The sequence below is a fragment of the Myodes glareolus genome, chromosome 24 (genome assembly GCF_982192425.1).
Source record: "Myodes glareolus chromosome 24, mMyoGla1.1, whole genome shotgun sequence".
Classification (NCBI taxonomy): Eukaryota; Metazoa; Chordata; class Mammalia; order Rodentia; family Cricetidae; genus Myodes; species Myodes glareolus.
Window position 1 is genome coordinate 28,498,402 of NC_142049.1, and position 25,737 is coordinate 28,524,138.

The 25,737-nt window shown below is 46.5% G+C and overlaps 1 protein-coding gene and 1 long non-coding RNA gene across 6 annotated transcripts in view; one reads left to right on the top strand and one right to left on the bottom strand.

Moving 5' to 3' along the window:
• Ttc23 (tetratricopeptide repeat domain 23) overlaps positions 1 to 25,737 on the bottom strand; it is a 90,262-nt gene that overhangs the window by 22,203 nt on the left and 42,322 nt on the right. For 4 of the 5 annotated variants that reach the window (XM_048434812.3, XM_048434811.3, XM_048434809.3 and 1 more), the window contains exon 7: positions 8,662 to 8,767. The exons of the other annotated variant lie outside the window; for it this stretch is intronic. In XM_048434812.3, coding sequence (XP_048290769.3) covers positions 8,662 to 8,767 — 106 coding nt within the window. The remainder of the gene's footprint in view (positions 1 to 8,661; positions 8,768 to 25,737) is intronic. 5 annotated transcript variants of the gene reach the window in all.
• Positions 1,640 to 17,670, top strand: LOC146889913 (uncharacterized). Its single transcript, XR_014999437.2, has 2 exons — positions 1,640 to 1,826; positions 13,361 to 17,670. It is a non-coding gene; the product is annotated as an uncharacterized LOC146889913 (long non-coding RNA).

The following is a 25,737-nucleotide window of genomic DNA, read 5'->3' on the forward strand; positions in this document are numbered from 1 at the left end:
CTATGTGGAGAGCCAGTGAAACACAGCTGTCTGTGGACCAGAGGCAGCTCTACCTTGACCTTGAGCTTCCCAATCTCCAGGAGTTTGGAAAACAATTATTAAGCCACCCAAACTATGGTGTTTTGTGGCGGCGGCTGGAGCGGATGAACTCAGCCAAAGACCTCTACAAATAGAAATGATTATAACTGCACAGGTCTGAGTGGAGGCTTTGAGCCTTTCTACCCTCAGAAGGAAAGGGATATTCGAGACACAGCTTCAATGCAGTGATGAACATGCTCACTAAAATGAAAAGCTTCTGTTTAGTAAGCAGTTGCATGCCCGTTTTCAGAGTTTTAGCTGTGGGCTTCTCTCATGCCAGCTGAAAAATACATGCATCAGAAGTAGCAGGCAGCCAAGATGGACACTGAGCAGACAGAGACACAATGAGAATGGACAGACTGACCCGAAGACACAGAAGCTTCAGATCGTGTGCTGATAAGCGGTTCTGCGTAGGGCAAGCTCTGAGAACATGGTTGAATTTGCAGCGAGAGTCTTGGGTGCCGAGACAAGATCCAAGCACATTCCTCCCTCACATGAGATCTTCAGAAAGGGCAGAGGTAAACGCATAGGGAAAGTGTCTTCCAGATCGACACAATGGCAGAAAACTCGGGTCTGGGAACAAGCCGTGGTCATCTGCAAGGTTCCTGCCACCTTCTCCTGGGCATGTCCCATCCCAGGCTCTTTAGGGGGATCAACAGTAACTGCCCTGGACATTCCTAACTTTCTCCCAGACCAGCAGGTGAATTCTTATGGTAGTATCCAAGTTTTATGAGACTAGGTTCTCCCACACAGAAGACATCATGTCATTGCTGACCCCTCAAACAAAGTATCGACTCTGACACTCACTTTGATAATCTGACGACAGTGTTGGGGGCGGTGCGGCACTTATTTTATAGATCAAAGCTTAACACGAACATTCCAAGTTTGATGAGACTGGGGTTTCCTGGAGTGGAGGGTACTTGATATTTTGATTTTTCTAGCTAATTGGAACCAGTAAAGGAGTGTAGGCCAATCCTTTGAGAGTAAAACAGAACTGGTTGGATGGGCAGGCTTGGTGGTATATGACAGTAACCCTAGCACTTCCAATCCTTGGTCTGTTCCTGAAAGTCTCTTAGTCAAAGAAGAAAAATAAGGCTAGGGAACAGAATGTCCCTGATGGCAAGTATCACAGGCAAGCTGACCCTGTCTGTAATGACATGCCGGGACCCTTGTTTCACGGGATGTTCCAGAGCACAGGAACAAAGGGGGTCTCAGCTATCGACACTGACATTATCTCTGTCTGTAAACCTAAAATCACTTTATCTCTATCTGGGATAAAGGGAAACTCTCTTATTGCAAGAACCTGACTTACTCGCTCACCTTTCCATGGCCCTGAGTGAACTGCAAACCATGGTTATGTGGCTGGTCTTTGAGGAGAGAGCAAAGCATGCTAGTCCAGAGCAGAGGAGTCGTGTCCTGACAGAGATTGTTTGCCAGGGTCAGGAGGGAGAGTACAGGCTCCCCAGACTCATCTGGAACAAGCGATAAGAGAGTTTCCAAAGAGACAGGAAGCCATGGCCTCTGGACAGGAAGTCATCTCCCGGCATGTTCCTGTGTTCTGTGGTTGGGTATGACTTCACGGAGAACCAGCAAGCAGCTCAGTGTTCTTGCACACTGCCGCCCTTAACTTTAAAAAGCACTTCTAGAATCCTCTGCAACCTGATGCCAGGAGCCTGGGTGAGGATGAAGTCATACCCTGAAACATGGGAGCGTGACTCAGCTGGTAAATCTGAGCCCTGACCGCAAAGGTGAGCCAGGACCGTAAATCTCCTTCCATTCCCACCACAGCCGAGGGTTTGGGTTGTCTATGAGCTCCAGCCATGGGGAGGGAGTGATGCTCTGGTCAGACACTTTGACTGGACCTACAGATGGGGACTTGAAGACAGATAGACTTGAGTGGAGAGGTTCATACACAGACAAAGGGGACAAAACTTTGTTCAAAGAGCCAGAAATTAGAGGGCTGCAGAGAGGCCCACTGGATGTTGGGAAGCTTAAAAAACTCTGTGTGTGTGGGTGTGTGTGCGCGCGTGCGCACGCATGGGGGCCATGGCGGGGAGGCCTGGGGACTGTCCCCTTACTTTTCTCACACATCTGACCCCACACAGTGGGAGGTTGGGCTGTTAAACCTGCTGTACAATCTGAGGAAGTTCATCTGTTTTGCGGAGGGCAGATATGTATCAGAAAACATGGTGACTACATGGGCGCCATGCCAGAAGAAGCTTGCAGGCCATAAAGGTGCCAAGTGTCTGCACGGAGCTTGACAAGGGGCTCAGACACCATGGCATCTGCTTGTGTTGGGGCTCCTCGCTACTCAGAGCTGTCCAGACTCCCCATTTCCACCCTTCTACTACGGAGTGCCATGCAGAGCCACACCAACAGAGGTTAGGCATTTTGCAACCTTAGATCTCCAGCCCCTGAGTTTAGGAAAGGGTATATGTTCTCCACAGATATGCCTTAATTAAAAAACCCTTTTCAAAAGCATCTGGGTATAGGTAGCACAGCTTTTCGGAGACGTTCTGAACACAAATTACATGTTGGCGACTGAAAGGATGACCCGGGCATTGTGAACGTGACCATCACAGGCTGTGCGCTTTGGCCAGCCCAGAAATGGCACAAAGGGGCCACAGGCCTCACTCTAGACACACAGGAAAGAAGGCAGCAGGCCAGGTAGGGTTCCTGAGGTTTCTGCTCCAGGCTGGGTTCTTCTCTAGGAAAAAGGTCCAGGCATCTAGGCTTGGGTGAGTGACAGCCCCCCCCCCGTTTCTTCCACTGGTCCCAAGAGCTGCTGATGGGACAGCCCCTACCTGTGCTCTAGGGCGGGGTTACTTGTACCACTAGCACTAGGGATGTGACAATCACAGTGGGACCACCTCTCCGGGTGGAGGGTATGGGAAGGAGGCAGTGTGTAGTCTCCATTCTAAAGCCTTGACTGCCTTTAATTTGCCAAATGACCTTGCACTCCAGTTCTCTAGATTGAGGATGACTTACAGAAGTTTGTGAAAGGGGAATCCTTCAGTGTTGGCAAAACAAACAAAAAAGCCAATAAGAAGCTCCCTTTCCTTCTCCTGGCCGCATCCATTTCTCCCTCGCTTCCCAAGGGGCTCAGAGCAGGTGTGGAAAGACATCTACTTGTGTTGCTCGCAGGCAGGCAAGCGCAGGCTGGTCAGGCATTCTTATAAGCAATGAGCCCTGAGTAGAGCGGTAGGGGTGAGGAAGGCTCTCTCAGAGCACACAGGGCTCTAGGGTGTGGTTAGACTGGAGAGGAAAAGGAGATCAAGAGCAGCAACATCAGGATGAAGGGACAAAGAGAGAAAGTCACCAGAGGTGGTGTCTCTCGATTCCTGCCAACAGGACTATACCACACCACAGCTCCACCATGGCGGTCTCAGGGGAAGGACTGGAGGAAGCAGCTGAGGAGGGCCGCAGGAAGGTGAAGGCTGAGGACATGGCTGCTCCCAGGGGCCGTGTTACCTGCCAGGAGCCCCAGGCTCCAACAGCTACAAAGCCTGGGGCCACCTGACTTTCGGTCTCTCAGGACACTCGGGGTTCAAGGTGTAGGGTGGGGTGTGTGTGTGTGCCCACGGCAAGCAGAGCAGGGAGGACACAGGAGGAGGAATTGAGGAAAAGGGGAGGCATGGAAGGTCAAGGAGACCAGTAATTACTTGAGAAAACAAAAAGCTTCAGAAACATCTTTTTAAAAATTTCCACCTATGCAAAATGTAGGGAGAGGCTAGGACCAGTGGGGAATGGGAAATATATGCATATGTATAGAAGCAATTGTACACAGGGAACCCAGATACTCAGAAATCCCTGAACCTCGGCTCCAACAGGGCAGACACCATTCCTTCTGTTTTCTTGTTAGCCTGCTGGCGCCCAGGACCACATGGGGCCACTTCCAAACAAGGCTGCCTGCACAGAGCAGGCCCTGAAGCACAAAGGTTTACACTGAAATGTACTTGGCTTGGGACCATGTCATCTTAATATCCTTAAGGAGAAGCATTATAAACACATGGCCAAGGCCCTGGACACTTAGCAGGGTTGGGAGAGCTGTTAATACCAAGTTTGTCTATGGCTGCTCTGGGAAGCTGGCCAGACCCAGGTTAGTGACATTCCACGAGCCCGAATTGGGAATCTTCACGCAAGCACAAGCCTCCCAGACTTCTAGGGCAGTTTTGTCTGCGCGAGGAATGCAGGATGGCGCAGAGCAAAGGCACCAGCTCCAGCATGTGGCCTGAAACGCTTATGTCTGGGCCAGCGGCATTGCCTATTAGCAGACAGTGCCTTCAATGGACATCCAGGAGAGAGCAAGAGCAGACTTGCAAGTCGGGAAAATTCTCAAATGGGAAATTAGGCTTTTAAAAGATTCTGTTGTTACGTTTGTTTTTTTTTTTCCTCCAAAATTAAAAGCAAAGCCAAAAGTCTATGTGAGGTACAAACAGGTTTAAACATAAAAGACCACAAGTCAGATTGCCCCGTGATACTCTAAAAGACATGCAGGATCGCTTCTGGGGGATCTGGCTAGGACTTGGGGGCAGAAGTAACCACAGTCCAGGTCAGAAAGTCCTGGGTGGGTGAGAGCAGGGGCAGGAATGGGGTGGAGACTGGGATGGACTCTCCACGACTTCCCTGTAGTCCTCCTCCCTTTTTCCTGCAGGGGGCAGCAGAGGCCTGGACAGTCTTTAGCCCTGGGTGGGTCTCTCACAGGCTTGGTGGCTTCTTCTATGTGAGGGGACAGCAGAGCAATGACAGCGGGGGGTGTGGTGGCGGCTGTGCTTGCTTGGCTCCAGCTGTATTCCCTGCCTGCGGTGTCTGTCTTGTTCCTGCTTCCAGAGGGAAGTTGAATCCCTGGCCCCCTGTTAGGCTGTTCTTGCTCTGCCCGCGCCACACAGCACGCTTGCAGGCACAAGCTAGGACAAAGCCTGGGTCTCCATGCGCTGGCTAGGCCACTTGGTTTCCAGTCTTGTCTTCATCTGCCACTGAGGGAGCAAAGACTCTGACAACAGCAGGTGTCAACAGTTGGAATAATGGGGGTAGGGGGGTAGGGGAGGGTTTCCTCCACGCAGGTACTCATTTCTGATGAGTACTTGGCCCATACTTGGGCCATGGGGACGAGAGATTGTTTGCTTTACACAGCTGTTTTGAGGTCCACATTGCTACTGACAACGCACATGGCATGTCTTCCTACCCCATGGGCTTCTCTGCCAGCAGCCTCACTTAGCATGTCCTTATCTTAGCTACAGTAGCCAAACTGCCCATCAAATCACCACTCTTATTATCAGGGTGATAGCGGTCCTCTGATTGGCAGGTGCTGAATCTGAAAGGGACCAATCAAGGAGCAGCCCTCAGGCTCATGGGGACTTGATCAGGAAAGAGGGACAGAGGCAGACAGGAAGAGCTTCTCCCAACCTAGAGAACGTTCTGGTAGGAAGAACTGGCTGTGGGAGCAGCTGGAGGGGAATGACGAGCTTCTAGGGCCATGTAAGGTATTGACAGCGGTCGGAGAAAGCACAGTGGCTGCACACACTTCTCACGCTGCTGCAGCTGCCACCGCTATTTCCTGTGTCCGGAGTCACTTCTCCCTGTCCTGTCTCCAGCCCAGGCCCCGCTCTCCAGCCATTCCACTCCTCATACACCTCGCGGAGCTCTTCGGACGCCCATCAAGAAGTGCTCTCTCTGGTCAGCCACAGGGTGAGGGTAGACCTTGTGCAGGCTTCTGGGTCCTGGCCCTTCCCAGAGGCTCTCTACACCCATGTCTTTAGGCTGCCCTCACTCATCCAAGGTCCCATGTTTGCTCCAAACTCCAGACTCTTGCACGGAGGTAGGGAAAGAAAGGAGGAAGGTATAGGGCCAGCCCTTACGTATAACAAATGATAAAAAGCATCTGGGGACGACCCTCTGGGCGCAGACCTCGATCACTCAATGGCTTGGAAAAATCACATTTTCTATTGACTAAGAATCTTCATCCAAAACTGGAGCTAAGTAAAGCAAGGCCAGTGTGTCCGACGCCGGGGTGAGTCATTTAGTACACACATCGACTACACCATGGAGGTGCTCCTATCACCTCCACTCTACACACACACACACACACACACACACACACCCCTCCATTTGGATTATCACCGATTCTATGAAGGGCAAAGCAGATGGGTCTAACAGCGCTTTGGAACAATACCTTCTCTGTGCATAAATTCTGTTGGCCATCATTCAATTCCTATAGTCAACAAGGGTGTCCACTGTGTATTGGGTGGGGCTGAGAACCAGAATAGCCTCCAGGCAAAAAGACTGTTTTTTAGCCTTTGCCTCTTCCATCTGTTAGGTAGGGTCATCTCCCAGAAGAGACCGTTTTCTTCCTCTACCCATTTTAAATGCTCAGAACCTTCCAGTTGTCTTAACTCAGGAACAACCAAGACGTGTCCTCACCTTAAGGTTTTGGTGGCTCAATGTCCCAGCAAATTGCCACAATTGTTACCAAGATGATAGGTGTCTCAAGGTGTCCTCTGATTGGTAGGTGCCCGTATCTGAAAGGGGTCTATCAGAGAGCAGCTCCTGTGCCCACCTGGAACTTGTCATTTTGGTGTAGAACAATGATGAGAGAGAGAGACAGAGACAGAGAGTTTGTGTGAGAGGCAGACAGACAGACAGACAGACAGGAGCAGATACCGCAGGAAATAAGGACGATTGCTCTGAAAGTAGTGACAACTGAACGCAGGGGCTGCTGCTCAAAACTGCCATTGACACCTTTAACATGAAGTCCGTAGAAGCAGGGCACGACCTCCATTTTCACAGAAACTCCCACGGCAAGCTCTTCCCACCTAATGACAAACATCCGTCAGAAGCTACAGGTCAGAACCCATGGTGGTTCACCTTGTACCTATGAGGCTGAGGCAGGAGGACGGCCTTGACTGAGTTTGAAGTCAACCTAGGCTACAGAGTATAACTTTGTTTAAAAAAAATACATATTGGCTGGGTGGCAGTGGCGCAAGCCTTTAATCACAGCACTTGGGAGGCAGAGGCAGGCCTGTGATCTCTGTGAGTTCGAGGCCAGCCTGGTCTACAGAGTGAGTTCCAGGACAGGCTCCAAAACTACACAGGAAAAGCCAGTTTAGATAAAACAAAAACATACTTTTTTTTAAAAAAAAAAGTGTTAAATTCTTTGGAACCATAAATGTAAAAGTGGTTAAGATAGAAAACCTTATATATTTTGAAAAGAAAATTAAAAATCAAACAGAATAAAAGAAGCCTTGGACCCCAAATTTCTGGTCTTTACGTCGTGCATGGATGGGGAAAACTATGAGCCATGGCAACTTCCTTTTAGACTCACAGGGCTACCTGGGATCACATAAACATATTTTTTAATATTTAAATATTTGAGGTAGTGACCATCAACCAGCAATTGAAGGTATCACCTGAACATCCAAATTTCTTCCTTCCCTGGACAATAAAAGCTGCCTGCCATGTGGAGCCATGTTGCTGGAGCCAAACAGATAGGTAGAGGCGTCTTTAGGTTGCCGTGGTCCTCACTACTCTGTGTAGTCTCTCCTTCTATAGTCAATGGTCGTCTGCCACTTGCTTAAGTTTCTCTTAACTACTTGACACGCTCACACTGTCTAGACATTAGATTGCTGTAGATATCTCCCATTAATGGAATGTAAGACAACAAAAAGCTGGCTAAGTTTGGGGCTCTTCGATGATTTCGAAGGCTCATTGGACTACCTTGGGTAGGTAGAATGCTCAAAGCGAGGGAACTAGCAATTCAGTTGGCTCTTCCTTCCATCTCTGGAACCTTTCAGTTCTTCCAGGTCTGCTGGGTGAGCCAGGAGGGGTGGAAAGAAGAAAGTAACCTATGGAACCCTGCACCAGCTCCTGAACAGACCAAGTCCCCACCGGTCTACGGCCTTTGTGGACCAGGTTGCTCCTTGGGGCTTCCCATTCACCTCCTAAGTCTGGCCTGTTACCTTGACTTCTGCTTCCTGAACTGACTCCCACACCCTTCCAACACTGATTTCTGTCATCCTGGAATCAATGCTAGTCACGATGACTTTTGTCTGATCTCTTGAAATACACCTGTATTCGGTGTAGGCTACACACCATTTCTGAATAGCTTGGTCCCACCAAAATCACTAGAATGTGTTTCCTGTCACACACAGGAGGCCAGGATGGTGGAGCGGTGAATCCCCAAATCTCATGTTCTAACTCTCCTGCCAAGATAAGAAACTGCATATTGAGCGGCAGCTTCCTTTTGAAATCCTGACACGGTGTACATTTACCCAGGTTGAAAGGCCTGCCAAGTGAGTTTGGAGTTCAGAGCTGTCACCCCATAGCTCAACAGCCCCGATAGCTCAACAGTGGTCGCCTTGGAAAAGCAGAGAGGTTCCTATCGGCTGCCTGTGCATGAATTCCCATTGCTCAGAGTGGTGTTTTGGATGAAAGGTGACATCCTGAAAGGTTAAAGGACAGATAGAGGAAAGCCCAGGGAAGCTGCACGGCAGCTGAGCCACAGGGCAGAGGGTTCACGCCACAGCCTCACCCACCAGTGACACACGCCCAAGCCACTTGCGTAGGAGGGAGGGGGTCTGGTCTCACCATAGAGCTCCTGCCTCCCAGAAGCAACGGCAGCCCGGGCAATAGAGTGTGCAGAGTCTGCAGCCTCCTCTGGGGAAGGTGTTTTACTCAGGACGATGAGATGTGCCTGTCACCACAGAGAGAAGAAACAAGTTGATTACATGCTTGGCAGCAGCAATAGGAAACCATCCTTGCAGTGATAAGCAGGAAGCCAAGGAACTTTCCAGCACGCTGGAAGGGATGATTGATGAAGAAGTGCAATTGACTTTTGGGAATTTGAAACGCATTGGGTGGAGGCCAGAACCCTGGATGCAGAATTCACTTGGCTAGATAACGCAGCGGGAGACAATCTCCGAAATAAATCCTTCAAAAGTTTATGGTCATTTGACTCAGCAAAGATGACCAAGGTGTGGGGGTGGGGGCGGGGCGGGGAGGTCTCAAGAAGTGAAAATTTCTAATGAGGTGCACAGGAAGCAGGCAAGCCCAGCTCCTGGCCTATTGCTCAGCCACAATGTTGATCCTTTTGCAGAGGGGCAGCCTGCTCTCAGAACCCCAAGCCCCCCTGCCTGCACCCTCTGCAAGAGGCCCACAGGGAGCTGCTTAGTTCCTTTGTAATAAAGTTAATTTTAAAATCGCTCAATAGAAAAAAAAAGGTATTGCATAAACACAATAATAAAAGCCTTTTCAAATAAAATATCAAACATAACCCTTCAAAGAAAATGTTACTAGTCATCTCCCTGTCAACATTTCAAATCGAAAAAAAAAAATTGGGCCAGAAAGAAGGCCCAGTGGTCAAGAGCACATACTGTTCTTGCAGAGGACCACAGTTTGATTCCCAGCACAGACATCAGACAGCTCACAGGCGATCTCACACACAGTCACACACACTTGTGTAGGAAGGAGAGCGGAGGTCTGTTCTCACCCGTGGGTTTTGCACAGAGACGCACACACAAATAAGTAACAATTAAAATTGAAAAAGACCGGGAGTACGATGTTTACATCCCTCCGATAATCACTTGAAGAATGCCTACTGGGCAAGCTGCAGACAGCCATGGGAAGCTGGGCTAAATGATCTGATATGATGTGCTCGTTCAGGACGGTGGGCAGCTTGGGGTATTGCCAAAGAGCGCATGTTCGTTACTTTTCTTACTCTTATGAGAAAATAACAGACACAAACAGGTTACCCCAGCTCACGTGACAGTGGATACGTCATGGGAGGGGTGGTGACAGGAGTGACGGCCTATCGGTCACACTGTGCTTCCCTTATGAAGAAAGAAGGGCGCTGGTACTACTCGGGTTTTCTCCTTTCCCCTTTTTCTCGGCCTGGGACCCTATTGCGTGGGAGGAGCCAACCACTTGAGGATGGGTCTTCCTGCTCTCTCCACTTCCTCTCTGGAGACATGAGACCCTCTCATAGACTTGCCCAGAGGTGTATCTGTTAGGAGTCTAAATCCAGCCATGTTAGCGTGAAGATTAAACCTCAAGGAGCGACACAGAGAGGAAAACACCAGACTGGGCATGCAGAATGGGACAAAAAGCACTGAGATTTAAGCTGTACTTTAGTTTTCATTTGCAATGCAACGCTTACTTCGGGGATACTTTCTATGATCTCCACTTTACGTATGAAAATAGAGTGTTGAATGGGTCTGAAATATTCCCCAGAGGCGCCTGTGTTGAAGGCTTGGTTTCCAGCTGGGTGCTCTGAGATGTGCTGGAACTGTTAAAGAAGCTGGGCCTGGTGGGAGATTTGGGGCCATTAGAAGTGTGTTCTGAGAGGGGTTATGGGGCTGTAGGGTCTTTCTTGGTTTTTCTGGCCACCATGAAGTGAGCATCATGAACTCCAACCTTCAAAACGGTGATCCAAATAAACTTGTCTTCTTGTTTGGGTGGGCAGTCTTCAGTGTGGGTTACAGTACTGGCACACTGATAGGGTAAATGGTCCAGGTATCTCACAGTAAAGAATGGAGGTAAGCTCTGGCTTTGATATGCAGACTTCAAATTCTGCTTTTGTACTATGTCCTGAATGCTGCTATGCATCCATCAGCCATGGTGTGAGACAAGGCCAACTGATGCCAGCACATGGGCAGGAGCAATGGCTGACGAGAGCTCTGAAGTCATCTCAGTAGGGTCTTCTGGTCTGCACCAAGCTGCACGCCCATCTCTGAATGTGTCTCCAAGATTACAGTCAAGGAGAGGTAGTATTGCAATGCTACGCCGTCTCATTTGTTAAAATCTGAGCTGCTGAAGCTTGGACTTGCTTGCCCCAGCTACCCCTGCTGGCATTGTTGGAAGACCCAGAGTTCTTAAGCAGAAAGGCTTGGATATAAAGCAACCTTGCTCACTACTAGAATTCTTGTGAAAGAATTGAACAAGGGAACTGAGGAAGCCCAGAGTAGTCACTAGTTTCAAATGGGTACCAAGAAAAACCTGTTCTAAAACTCTGATTTGCAATACTACTGAACTAATAGCTATTTCAAAACACAGTTTCATAGACTGCCATTCAGACCACAGGGCTGAAGGGTGGAATCAAGTTATCAAGGGTTCGGTGTTTGCAGAAAGAAAAGAAAGAGTAAAACTGCCCCCCCAAAGAAAAACACCATGTGGGCAGACTGTGCCTCCCCTGGCCATTTACCCCCATGGCCCACTGCCGGAGAGGCCTCTGCAGGATGCTCAGGAAGGCTTTCCGGGGCTCTTCACAGAGACTCAACACACCAACATGTGCTGTTTCCGACTGAATAAAACTTAAATTCCAAGATTTTCTGTTTCCTTTCTATTGCTGTCACAATGCAGGGAAAGGTAATAAATTTGCCGATCACAATTATTTTCAAATGAATAATTACATGTTCTGAAAGGATCACAAGCTGCTTCTTGCTTGGAGGCTGAAAGTGACACCTTCCAGTAGTAAAAGAATACCACCACCTAACACCCACTTACGATATCAGGAAAACGGGTCCCCAAGGCTCAAGGCACTGGTTCTCAACCTCCTGATGCTGTGACCCTTTAATACAGTTCCTCACGTTGTGAGGAACCATAAAATTATCTTCTTTACTACTTCATAACTGTAATTTTGCTACTGTTGTGAATCACAATGTAAATATATGATACTCGGGATATCTGACACGCGACCTCTGTGACAGGGTCCTTCAACCTCACTGGGGTGGTGAGCCACAGGTTGAAAATCACTGGTTTAGGGGCTCTGAATTCATCACACGATTGTCCTGACCGCAATGCTTTCCTGCGTGAGAGGCTGATACTGTACAAGCAAACATTGATCATATATTTCATAAGTTCATATTTCTGATCAAATTTATTACTCAGTGTTCAGGAAGCTTTTTAAAACCACATGCTGGAGGGAGGGAGGAGTGGTGCAGAACACCCAGGGTGTTTAAAATGTGTCAAATTAGCATCTCATTTATTCAGTAAAAATTCCATTCATTTTGGCTTAGTTTAATTTATTCCTATTTGGCTCAGTGTTATTTTAATTTGGAAGTGGTTTCTACTTGCCAGATATTGTGCTAACACTAGTTCACACACAAAAATATCAAGCTGGTTTCAGTTCTAAAGGAGATCACAGATGAACCACCAAAATGTGGGGTGCCTGGATTGTGTAGACATACAGACGCGTCTTACTATGTTTTTGCACTTAGCTAACTTTCTCTCTGTGTCCCAACTTTTATAACTTTTAGTGGATACTGAAGGGTGAGAAAAGATGGTATCTGTATACAGGTTAACCAATAGAATGATCTTGTGCTCGAGTGTCCAGTCCCAAGGCCAAGGTCTTTACTATTTACACCAGAAGAACAAAGAAGGGACATTCTCTGTGAGGGGAAAGATGAGTGGTAAGTGAAGACCAGCGACTCTCAGCACTCTGGTGACCTGCAGGAGGACCCAGGGTGTCCACTCTGCTCTCCTTCCGTGCCCTGGTGACTCATTGGGAGGATCCAGGGAGTCCTCCCTACTCTCCTTCCATACCCTGGTGACCCACAGGAAGGATCCAGGGAGTCCTCCCTACCTCTCCTTCTGTGCCCAGTGACCCACAGGGAGGATCCAGGGAGTTCTCCCTCCTCTCCTTCCGTGCCACAGTGACCCACAGGGAAGATTCAGGGAGTCCTCCCTCCTCTCCTTCCATGCCCCAGTGACCCACAGGGAAGATCCAGGGAGTCCTCCCTACTCTTCTTCCGTGCCCTGGTGACCCATTGGGAGGGCCTAGGGAGTCCTCCCTTCTCTCCTTCCACAGTCCAGACTCTGTGACTGTCAGTCAGAGAACTGTGGTCCTGTATTGCCTCCTCTCTGGGATGCAGGGTGGGATTTAACAGCACAGAGAACACAGAATGGACTAGAAGGAACACATTAAAGCAACAAATGTCCCAATTCACATTGTGCCTCTCCGGCACTGGACAGACACACTTTCCTCTCTGTGCTATCTTTGCTCGACTGCCCAGGTTCTGTCTGCGCCCCTGAAGGCAGCATTAGTTGCTCACTGCAGGTTGAGGAGCTGTGGCTCTACTGCATGGAGATAGCTTCTAGTGCTCGGCTCAGCTGCCCCGCGTGCCCTCTCATCCACCCTTCTCTTCAGAGTGCAGTGTCCACCGTCTATCACGAAACCCTCACGTCCATATAAGCTTAATCTGAGACGGTGAAAATGGGGATCCTTCTACGTATCCAATAGTAGGGAAGCAGATGTAGTTTGGTTTATTTGTACAATAATTTATCTCTGCAGATATATATTCACCTGGCTACAGTTTGGAAACACAAAAAAGGCAACTTGCAAAGAAATGAAGACATCAAAGCCCCAGTGATCTTCAGCCCACTTTTCCTCAAGGACCCCTTCTTATTCTGCACAACACCATCCATTCTCCGACACTGGGGAGGGGGAAAGAGCAGCACTTCTCCCGCCTGGACGCCTACTCCCCTGCACCCCCAGCCCCCCCCCACTTCCTCTTCCACCTGGCTGCTGCCGAAGGGCCTCCATGGGACATGAAGGATGGGTGACAAGGCCTGAGAGGGACAGGAACACGAAAAGCAACCAACAAGGCTGGCGATTTTGCAGTCCTGTGGAATTGGAGCAGAGCCACAGCTTTAGAACAATGCTCAGTACAGACGTGAGTCCACAGCCCTGGGGCTGAGAGCGAGAGCACTGGAGGGCGAGGAGGCTGGTTTCCACAGAGCTCAGGCATCGGACCCCGCTGGTACTCTATAGGGGCCAACACAGCAACTCCTTCATCTCACTGTTCATTAACCTCCCCAGGTGGGGTTCCCCCTCATGTCTCCTGTCTGTCTATCCATCCATCCATCATCCATCTATCTACTATCTACCTTCATCTATCTCTATCTATCTATCTATCTATCTATCTATCTATCTATCTATCTATCTATCTATCTATCTATCTACCTATGTTCCTCAGTATCCTATAGTGATATCCTTACCAGCTGTCATCCTAAAATTGAGGAAGAATGCTAAATATCCTCAAATTGGACTTTTAAAATCAACTGGGTTAAGGAAACAACAGCAAAAACCAAATAACCTTTAGTCTTTTACACTAACCAAGAACATTTATTGAAAAAAACTTATTCAGGAGAGTAGCCATGGCCAGCTTCCTCAGTCCCTGTCAAATAACAGAGTGGGTGTTCATTCTAGTATCTCAGGTGCATTTCTGGAGGAAACCACAGAGTTCTCTGCTCAGATCCATCTGCCAATCACAGCAACCACAGCCAGGGCTGTCTTATCTAAGTGGGCCTGATGCCTTGCATCTGTAAAGTGTGCAGTATTCCTTGAGGAAGAAGCTCAGTGGCTAGTGAAAAAGATAACAGTATTTCTACGTGTGCAGAAACACTCAGACATAGGGTACCTGGGTGACCGGGGACAGATTTTTGTCCCCTCCACTCTGTAATGATTAGGGGACCACAGATTCAGAAGGAAGTCTACTACAGCTAAGTGCAGAGGGAGTACACACATAGCCCAGGGAACCTTTGTGGACTTAGAATATATTTACCTAGACAATGAGAACACACATGGGGTTGGTAACAAAGTCTCAATTTAGCAATAAACAGCCAGGGTCTCTTTGTAAAGCAAAGGCAAAAAACCAGGGAGAGACTGGAGAAGGAAGGGGACCAATTATGAGCAGGTACTTATTCTGTCAAGTATGGTGCTAATCAGATTATACACTTTTTTCCTTAATCCCAAAGGACCAGTGACAGATGCTATCTCAGCTTACAAGCAGCGTCAAGGTCACATAGTGGGTCAGCCCGGGGCATAGAGTCAGCTTAAGGCTGACAACACTCAACTGCAGGCTGTCTTGGCCCAAACTGTTATCAAACCAACCAAGCTCACAGAAAGAAGACGTTCTTATCAATGTAATGGACAACTATTTAAAGGTCAGTAAAAATGTTGGACTCTGCCAAGAAATAAAGTGGCCAGGGTGTGGTGAGGTACCAGTATGTGGATGCCCAGGCTGCTTCTGAGAACTGTGGAGGCAGGGAAGAAATTGGGGAGTGAGGGATGGAATAGACGTCACGGTGTCTTCCACCTTCTGCTGAAGCTCAAGTCCCCGCCTTTGTTTACAAGCTGAGGCCGTTCATCATGGTGTCCCTGCGTCCCCACGAGGCATGGGCTTTGCTGTGCTTATTATAACTGGCCGGCTTTCTGCCTCAGCCCCACCACAGATGGCCATTTCACCTTCGGCTTCTGAGGTAACATCCTTATGCAAGATAGGTCAGGTTACAGTGCAAAGTGGCCTCCAGCCTCTGTCCAGTAGGGAAGCCTTTCCTGAGGGGCTGGGGCTGCTGGAGAGGCCTGGCCAAGCAAAAGATGGTCCTGGGAATCCCCGGTGGGCGGGGGTGGGGGAAGGATTAGAAGAACGGGAAGTCACCAGGGATAGACAACATCTAAAAATGGAGGCGCTGGACTAGGCCCGTTTCTTTTAATAGTCACAGAGAGTCCTTCGTGGCTTTCCTCCAGAAGTCAATTTTATCTCTCCAAAGGGCTTGGGAGAAGTCCTGCTGTTTATGAGGGTTAGCACAAAAATAGACATGTCAAGGGTTTATATTTTCTTCTGCTTGCAAGTACAGGCTTTCTTAAAACTTGACTAGATTTTAAATGTATATAGTCTTTTAAAAAAAAAAACCTTAAAATCTTAAGTGGTGGAAAAGAAGATACAAACTAAAGCAAAACAACAAAATCTGTTTAGATGCTTCACCCTTCCCCTACTCCTAATGAGTCTTTACAGTCAGGCACTATGAACAGCTTCCTGCACGTGTGTGTGTGTGTGTGTGTGTGTGTGTGTGTGTGTGTGTGTGCACACTCAGTAAACACAGCAAATGCACCCAGGCGCCATCACAGCGTGGGCTTGCCCCTCTCGTCCGGTCTGTAGGCAGGCAGGTAAACAGCTACCTCTAATGACGACTGAGGGTGAGGATGACTTTTAAATGGCCTTTTCCCATCTGATTTCTTTTCAGTAAACTGCTCTTGCCTTTTGTCCAAGTACCTAGGAGCTATCGCTTTCATCTACACTGTGTAAGACTCTTTCTACATTTCCCCTTTGACTTCCTTTACATTATAGAAACTGTCACTCGGTAGAACTCTTCCATTTTTTTTCCTGCTGTCAAATCTCCAGGTCTCCCCATCTTCTTTTCACTCTGTCACCTAATCTATACCATCTGCAAACATGCAAACGGACAATGTTCAAGCAGTGTCAACACTGGGCACCGCTGGCAGAACCTGTCACCATTCCGACAGGAAGGAAGATTCTCTGAAGAGACTTCTGAGCCCCTCCCTTTGGCTAGCAGACAACTGAAACAATAGAATTGCCCAAGACTCTCACGCTGCAACAAGGAAAAGGGTAGAGCTTTGGTGCCAGCCAGAGGGGATCTTGTCTCCTGGAAAGAGATTTACAAGTTGTCGGGCATCGTTGCACGAGACTGGAGCCAAGGCAGTGCCGGTGGGCAGGGCACAGCTTGGCCAGGTTGCTTTGTGATGCAGACTCCTCACCTCCCAATTGAACCTGACCCCCATTTCAGGCAGGGGTGTCACTGGACCCCTGTCCCTTTTCTGTGCAGCCACATTGATCACGTCTCCTTTTCTGCTTTTCACCGTTATCTTTGACTGACCTGCTGAGTAGATGGGTAGCTGACCTTAGCCTGCCCGGGGGGCTGTCAGGGGGCATACTCTGACAGGTGTTACTTAAGCGCAACAGCCGTCTTCCCCGTTATGACACCTACATTTACGTCACACTTAGAACTCTTTGTAAAGGATAAAACCTTTGCTAGCTTTTCAGAGAATTGAAAAAAAAAATTAAAAGTGCCTTGTTCAGATTATTCCTAATACATGAATTATACTCGTGGTCAATCCACAGCAGAGGCCCAGCTGGTGAGAAGTGCTGCCGCCCACAGATGGTCTGGTGGCAGGTGGAAGCCTCCAGCTGTCAGCGCCCTTGGGCGAACACAGGTGGGGACCAACGCCGCATCTTTCGGCCCTACGGACAAATGTTCTGATTTCATGGTGCTTTGCAAGCCAAAGTCTCCTACTTGCGTGACTGAGCAGCTCTGAAAATTGAACAGGAGAAATATGCCACTCAAGTGTCAGAGATTCAAAACATCAGTTCAAGCCAGTGTCTTCGGCCCCTGCGAACAAATCAAAAGCAGCTGCACCCACAGCAACCAAGGGTTGTGATTTTTTTCCCCCTTAGATAAGAAAATAAGGTGTGATTGCCAAAATCTGTCAGTGAGGAGTTTCACAAGATGGAGCGTTGGCTTGGTTTTCCACAGCCCTGCCAGGTGAGCCGCACTCTTTTTAAGTTCCAGGAACTTTCCTTGTGCGGTGGCTCGGCAGGGTTTCCTTCGCTCTTTTCGTCTTAACGGGCTACTTCTTAAAATACTGTGGGACTTTCCTGCATTCTACTGGAAATAAGACGTTTTTCTCTCTGTGTGTGTTTCTCTTACTCCAAAGGAATGAGGAAAGAAACCCAACTGGGAAGAGAACAGAACCTCTTTGTGTGTATTTAATAAATGCCTGTTACTCGTGGTTTCCTTGGAGATCTGTGACCACTCTGTTCCTTTCCACACCCCAGGTAAATCTCCTCAAGAAAAGGGGAACAGTGATAAGTGTTTAATAATTACTAATAATAAGAAAAAGTAGCTCACCCTGGCAGTAGGCCTGAGAGCTCACACAGCACTCAGTGTTCTGAAACCCGGAGCAGCTCTGTGACGCCGAGAGCGCCTTTGTGGATTTGCTGTTCAGGGGCCCGGTGACTAGTCTATAATCAAAGAGCTTGGAAACAGAAGGGAGTCTGGACTCCAAGCCTGATTTTCTGACTTCAAATTCAATGTTATTTTCGATTCGCCAAGTCTCTCTTTAGTTAAAATACTCTTTAACCTTTATTAACCTTCAAAGTAACTAAAAGTAATAGTTAACTATCAAACTTGCCAAGTATTCTAAAAGCAAGTGACTTCCTCTAGAACCCAGGTAGAGAGAAACTCTTCTAACTTAGACTCAAAATCTAAATGCAATAGAAGATAGAAATGTGAACATACAGAGACAAATGAATTAGAACAACATCACCAAGAAGCTCAGCAAGGTCGTGACACACAAGATGGACATTCAAAGGCATGCATTTCTCTATCAGTGACTACTGAGAAAAGAAGTTCACACATTTCTACTCATAACAGCAACAAATACAACCAACAGAGCTGGCAAGATGGCTCGGCACATTAAAGCATTGCCTAGCGAGTCTCAGCCTGAGTTTGGTCCCAGGAACCCACAGAGGAAAAACAGAGCTGCCTTTAAAAGTTGTTGTCTGACTACCTCATGTCTGCCTGCACACACATGTGTGCACACACACACATACGTGCACACGCACATGCACGCGCACATACACCAAATACTTAGGGATGAATTATCCAGGTAAGTACAAAACATAAATCTCTAAGGCAGTGGTTCTCAACTGTGGGTCACGATCCCTATGGGGGCGGGAAGGGCCTTTTCACAGAGGTCGCATATCAGATACCCTGCATATCAGGTATTGACACTGCAATTCGCACCACTAGTGAAATCACAATTGTGAAGTAGTAATGAAATAACTTTATGGTTGGGGTCACCACAACATGAGGAACTGTATAAAGGGTCACAGCATCAGGCAGGTTGAGAACCTCTGCTCTAAGGGCTGAGGAGATGGCTCAGTGAGTAGGAGTACTTGTTGTAGAAGGATGAGGACCCGAGTTCAGGCCCCTAGCATCCATGTAAGACACCAGGCCTGGGTACCAGTGAGAGGCACTGTCTTAAGAACATGTAGCAGAGAGTCAAAGAGAACACATTCATATGCACACACACATGTATCATACACAGCACATACATACAGAACACACACACATAACACATACCAAAACAATAACCAAACAAAACCACTTATATTTTTAAAGTTATAAAACCTATTGAAATAGCAAGAGAAAACCGAATGGAGAGTTATCTATGTTGTGAAAACTCTAATATTGTGAGGATGGCAACACTTTACAGCTTAAATGCAGATTTAATGTGCTGTCTTTCAAAAATTCCAATGGAATTTTTTGTGGGGGAGAGGTGCAGAAATTGACAAGGTGACCCCAAAATTCATATGAAACCCACGGTGACTAAAATAGTCAAAACATTCTTGAAAATGACTAATGGAGTAAGACTACAGTTACTAATTTGAAAACTCAAGTCAATAGATTAGAGTCGATAGTCTAGAAATAAACCCTGTTACTTCTGGTCACTTGATTCTGACAAGCAGGCTGAGGTAATTCCACGGTGAGTTTATGAGCTTCTCATAAACGGTGCACTGAGATAACCAGGTACCCGAGTGCAAAGAGTACCAGTGAGCCCTGATGTCAGACCACACACAAACTCAAAGACTGTATGTGTCAGAAGTAAAATCTGTGAACTGTTTTAAGGAAACGTAGACACAAGTCTTCACGAACTTAGATTATCCAAGGGTTTCTCAGCCTGGTGGTGGTGGTGGTGCATGCCTTTAATCCTAGCACTTGGGAGGCAGAGTTTTACCTCTAAATTCTGAGTTCAAGACTAGACTGGTCTACAGAGTTGAGTTCCAGGACAGCCAGAGCTACACAGAGAAAAGCTGTCTCAAAAAAACAAAAACAAAAACTTCAATAGTTTATTAGATATGAAGCTAAAAGAAAAAGCTGACAAATTAGTTAACCAAAATTGAAAGCTTTGCACTTGAAAGGACACCAGTAAGACGTGAATGGTGGAAAACACTTCAGGTTTCTGATGAGAATCTAGACTCTAGCATGAGGATATATAAATAACCCCTATAGAATGATGGAAAGACAAAGAACTGTCCAAAATGGGCACATGATTTGACTCAATATTTGCCCAGTACAGGCATACAAATGGCCAACAAGCATAAAAAGATACCCAACCAGTGATGAAAGAAATTAAAACTTAAAATACACTCAAATATCACTTTGCTCAATAGTACAGTTATAGTTAAAAACAGAGGGGGGCTGGAGAGATGGCTCAGCGGTTAAGAGCACTGACAACTCTTCCAAAGGTCCTGAGTTCAATTCCCAGCAACCACATGGTGGCTCATAACCATCTGTAATGAGATCTGGCGCCCTCCTCTGGCGTGCGGGCATAGATGGAGGCAGAATGATGTATACATAATAAATAAATAAATCTTTAAAAAAAATAAAATAAAATAAAAACAGAAAGTTCATAACAGCACTGCTTGTCATAGCCAGACTGGAAACAACCTAGATGTCCCTCAACCGAAGAATGGATAAAGAAAATGTGGTACATTTACACAATGGAGTATTATTCAGCAGTAAAAAACAAAGCCTGGCACACTAAGCTGAGACAGGACCAAGTCCCTTGCCCTTGCGTTGTGGCTGAGCTTTGTGGATTCCCATGGGAGGCCTTACCCTTTGGGAGGAGTGGATGGGGGGTGGGCTGGGGGCCAGTAAGCGGGGAAAGGAGAACCGTGGTTGGAATGTAAAATGAAACTTAAAAAAATAAAAGAATTTCAAATACTATTAAAAAACATAGGTAACAAGATGTGTTGGTGAGGACATAGAGAAGTGGCAACCCTCATATTGGAGCACCTCATTGGTAGGAATAGAAAACAGAGGTCGCTTTGGAAAACAGCCTAGCAGCTCCTCTGACCCAGTGGTTATTCCCAATCTTTACACTCAAGAGAAACAAAAGTGTATGTCTGTGCAAAAGTTGAATATAAATGCTTATACAGCATTAATTATAATAGCCCCAAAGCACAAACAACCCAAATGTCTATCAAATGGTAAGCTGACAAAAATCTAGTATACCTACACAGTAAAATACATGAAAATGACTAAAGTAAAGATGCTAGATATGAATAAACCATGGTTATGGTAAGTCAGACACAATAGGCCATATACTGTCAGGTTGTTTATGTGAAATGTCCAGAACAGGCAAAACCACACAGGGAGTAAACAGATAGCTGATAGGAGGAAGAGATGGAACATTACTGCTAATGGCTGCAGTGTTTCTCAAAAACTCTATGAAACTAGATAGTGGCTGTAAAAATTTGTAAACACCACTAAATTGTATACTTTAAGAGAATAACTTTAATGTTGTAAAATATATGATCTCAATAAAAATATGAGCAAAATTTAAAAACAAATGACAACTTGGGTGAAAATATTTACAACCTATATTATGAATGCCAGGATCAATATTGTAATATGTAAAGAGCCTTTGATAGATATGAAAGGCTAGATCAAAAATCCTGTTTATAAATTGGCAAATGATATAAGTCACACAAAACGACAATTCACAGAAAGAATTAGAGTGCCTTTAACATATGAAAAGATATTCCACTCCAGTTTTAAAAATAGAAATGCCAATTTAAGCTATATTGAAATGTCACTTCTCACCCATCAGATTGGAACTAACTTGAAAGTCTGACAATACGCTTTGTTGAAATGGGCTATGGGGAAACTGGTGTTCTTATACAATGTCTAGAAATACAAATGGCACATGTCCCCGAGAGGGGACTCAGAAGAACACACAACTAAAAATAAGAGAAAAACAGCAACTCATTTTACAATAATATAAAACCACCAAAACATACTGGACTTGATCTAGTGGCCTCACTCTGTGGTGGTTTGAGTGAGCAGGGTCCCCATAGGCCTGGATATTTGACACTCAGTCCCCAGTTGATGGAACAGTTTGGAAGGATTAAGAGGTGTGGCCTTGCTGGAGGAAGTGTGCCACTGGGGATGGGCTTTAAGGTTTCAAAAGCCAATGCCATTCCCAGTTGTCTCTCTCTGTCACATGCTTGATATATATTTGTTGCTTACTTAGTGGGGAGAAAGTGAGAGCTACTCCTAACAGCAGGTGGTAACTGATAAAGGTAGTAGGAATGATAAAAGAGAAAAGCAGTGTTCTACGACTATCATCGTTAAGAATGTATTAGGAAGGAGTTATCAATAGATGCTAGACCTAGAGAAATATGACAGAGAGCAGAATATAGAAAACTAATTAGGTGAAAGAGAAAACAGTCACTGCACAGTGGAGAAGCTGTGTAACATCACAGCAGGGTGATGAAGCCATCAACCTAGGACAGACGAGCCCTGTGCCTCTGGGTGCAGCCCACATCCCCCTCATAGTGTTCTATCTGGGGACTCAGGTGGAGTCACAGGAAAACATCAGACAAACTCAAACCGAGGAACAGTCTATAAAAGCTGGCACATATGGATATATATTGAAATTTCAGTGCCATAAAAGGCAGAGTCTGGTGAGAAACTTCCAGATTACAGGCCAGAGTCATGACACCTAATGCAGCACACGGGTCCTTAGCTGGGTCTGCACTGGATGAAAAGTCATGAAGGGCAGAATGGAGATAACCAACGAAGTGGAACGGCCTGGGCCAGTGTTAAACTTCCTGCTTCATAACTGGATTGTGGCTATCCCTGTCCTTACAGAAAACACACCGAAATACCTGGGAATCAGGGACATGATGTTTAAGACGCTCTACAGTCTTGTCACACTTGACGCGACTTGTGTGCACGGATGTGCCGTGCCTGCATGTGGAGGTCAGAGGACAAATTGTGAGGTGCGTTCCCTCCTTCCACTGCGTGAGTCCCAGGGATAGAACGCGGGTCTTCATGCTTGGTGGCAAGCACTCTTACCTGCTGAGTCATGTCCTTGGCCACTCCAAGGCACCCCTTTGACCATATGCATATATACACGTGCATGTGTTTATGGGTATTTCCATATAGACAGACAGGGAAACAAATATAGGACTACGGATCTCACAAACAAGAGGCACCAGCAAATTCATTTCCCACTCACGCAGTGCCAAGGTCTCCTGAAAGTGAAAAACCCTGGCATTCTGCAGTCACATTCGTATGGGATTCCCTGTCCTGGTTCATACTCTTAGACACGTGCATTTCTGTAAGTCAGTGGTTACTCCAGTGCCTTACAGACTATTAGGTTTCCCTTCTCAAGTAAAAAAACCCACACTGTCATGTCTAGCGCACTGTACAACAATGTAACCAACTGTTCAGCTTTAAGTAACATTATCTCGGTTGTATTTAAGCACACAAGCCTTTTCTAGGAAGACCCAGGGACGCTGGGGGTGCGCTAGCACACCATGGAATATGGCCGGGGGTGCGCTAGCACACTATGGAATACGGCTCAGCAACGCTTCTCGATACTGAACTCCAATCTTTGCATGCACACTGCCAATACCAGGCCTTGTAGAAGCCACTCTCCTCCCAGTGAATTTTGCTACAAGTCGTGATCCTTGCTGAATTAATATGAACATGGTATCACTTGATAGATTTTACAAGTCAGTAAACAAAGGAAAAAAGTGAATGCTTTGCATGAAAAAGTTTAAGGAATAATATTTGAAAAGCAACTTATAAACTCTGACATGAATACACTAATAAAAAAATTCACATGAGCATATCAGTACACGTGACAAAGCAGTCAACAGAATCCAGTGCCCACTCATGATTAGAAAGAAAACAAAACTCTCGGTAAGCTGGAAAGGAGGAACTTAGTGACAGCTGGTGTGGGACTAAAGTGAAGAGCCTGCAGCTCTCCTTCCACGGTCAGAAACAAGACGAGGATGTCCCCCATCACCGCTTTGCCGACTGAGTTCTGGACAGTGTAACCACACACAAAAATGAAATAAAAAATATACAGATAGGGAATGAAGGGATAAGCTGTCTTTATTTGCAGATGATACACCAAAATTCTGAATTTTTTGTTTGTTTGTTTTAAAAAACCCTGGGCCTGACAAGCAAGGTCAAAGCTGGGTATTCCCATACATCCCCCGACAGACAAGGAGGGATTTGGAACTAAATCATTGTCGTCAATGCAAATTGAAATATTTAATACAACTTGATTTATAATTTGACTCCAAAATGAAATCTGACAAAACAAGTGAAATATCCATGTGACAAAACTATAAAATCACACGTGTGCTGAAAGGAAGTTTTTGAAAGAACCACGCAGAGAGACTGTGCTCACACAGCGGGATGCAATTCTGATCCCGATCAATCGACATACAAACGAGTTATTTTGTGGCTACTGACAGTGATTCTAAACACAGCACTAATGAAGACTTAAAGTGGAGCCTAGCGCTCCCTGACGTGGAAACAGGGACACCAACAAGTTAGCGGAACAGAGTGCAGAGGTCAGGGGAACAGAGGGCAGAGGTCAGCAGAAGAGAGGGCAGAGGGCAGAGCTAGACCCCAAGGCCACACAATGGAGAACAGACAGCCTTTCCTACATATAGGGTGGAGTTACTGAACAGCCAAGCGGAAGACCTTAACAAACACCTCTCTAAGGAAGATGCTAGATGGCAAAACCAGAAAGATCCTCCACTTCGGCAGTACCTGCTAGAGTGGTCACACCCAGAACAATGACAACTCCAAGTGGTGTAGAAGATGCAGAGGAACAGGGACTCTCACCACAGCTGGAGGGGACGTTAAACCACGCAGGTGCTCTCTGAAGGCAATGTGACATCTCCTACAAAGTGGTTCTTGCCATAGGATCCTGAATTTACTCAAGAGTGTGGGAAACAACCTGCAGGATTTTACAGGAACATCATACAGAATTGAGAAATGATTGCTTAACCAACATGTCTGTAAGTAGGTGAAGGGGTGAGTCAAATAGTCATTGCTAATAAGAAAGGTGCTCTCTTTTGTTTTTCCAAGCCAGGGTCTGTAGTGAGGGGCTGCAGGGCAGGCCTGCTTTTCTCCTCACCCGGCTCCTGCACGGCTAGCTTAGTCCCAGAAATAATAACACACAAGTTATATTCATTTAAGCACTGCCTGGCCCATTATCTCTTAGAGAGTTAGTTACTGACTAACTCTCATATCTTGATATTAACCCATTTCTAATAATCTGTAGCACCACGAGGTGGTGGCTTACCGGAAAAGATTTAGCATGTCTGACCTGGTGGCTGGTTCCATGGCGTCTGGCTCATAGCCCTCTTCCCAGCATTTTGTTCTGTTTACTCCGCCTACCTAATTTTCTGTCCTATCAAGGGCCCAAGGCAGTCTCTTTATTGACCAATGAAAATAACACAATAGACAGATAACCCTCCTCCATCATTTCCCCTTTTTCTGTTTAAACAAAAAAGGCTTTCATTTTAACATAGTAAAATTACACATAACAAAACAGTTATCAAGCAAGAATTACAGTCACAATATTTATAACTATATCATAATAATGGAAAACTATAACTACTACTATCCATTCTTTAACTCCATCAAAGGCTCCAGAAGGATATATTACCTAAGTAAGCATGAAGTGAGCAACTTCCAAAACTCTAGAAATGACAGAGACATCTCGCTGCCTGGACAGTTACCCAAAGTTCCTCTGTATCGTTGGGGCACCCATCTTCAGCCTTCAGGCCCATAATATCCAGAGACATTTTCATGAAGCAGGAAATTTCAAAGGCAATTCAGTCACTATCTGCTGTGTCCTGCAGAATGTCTCGCAGACTCTTTCATGAATCAGGAACCCCGAAATATCATCTCACCTTTAGGCAAGTTCAGCAGTCCTCTCTCTGCAGGTTCTCTGTGTCCAGTTTATATAACAGTCCAGGCAAGAGC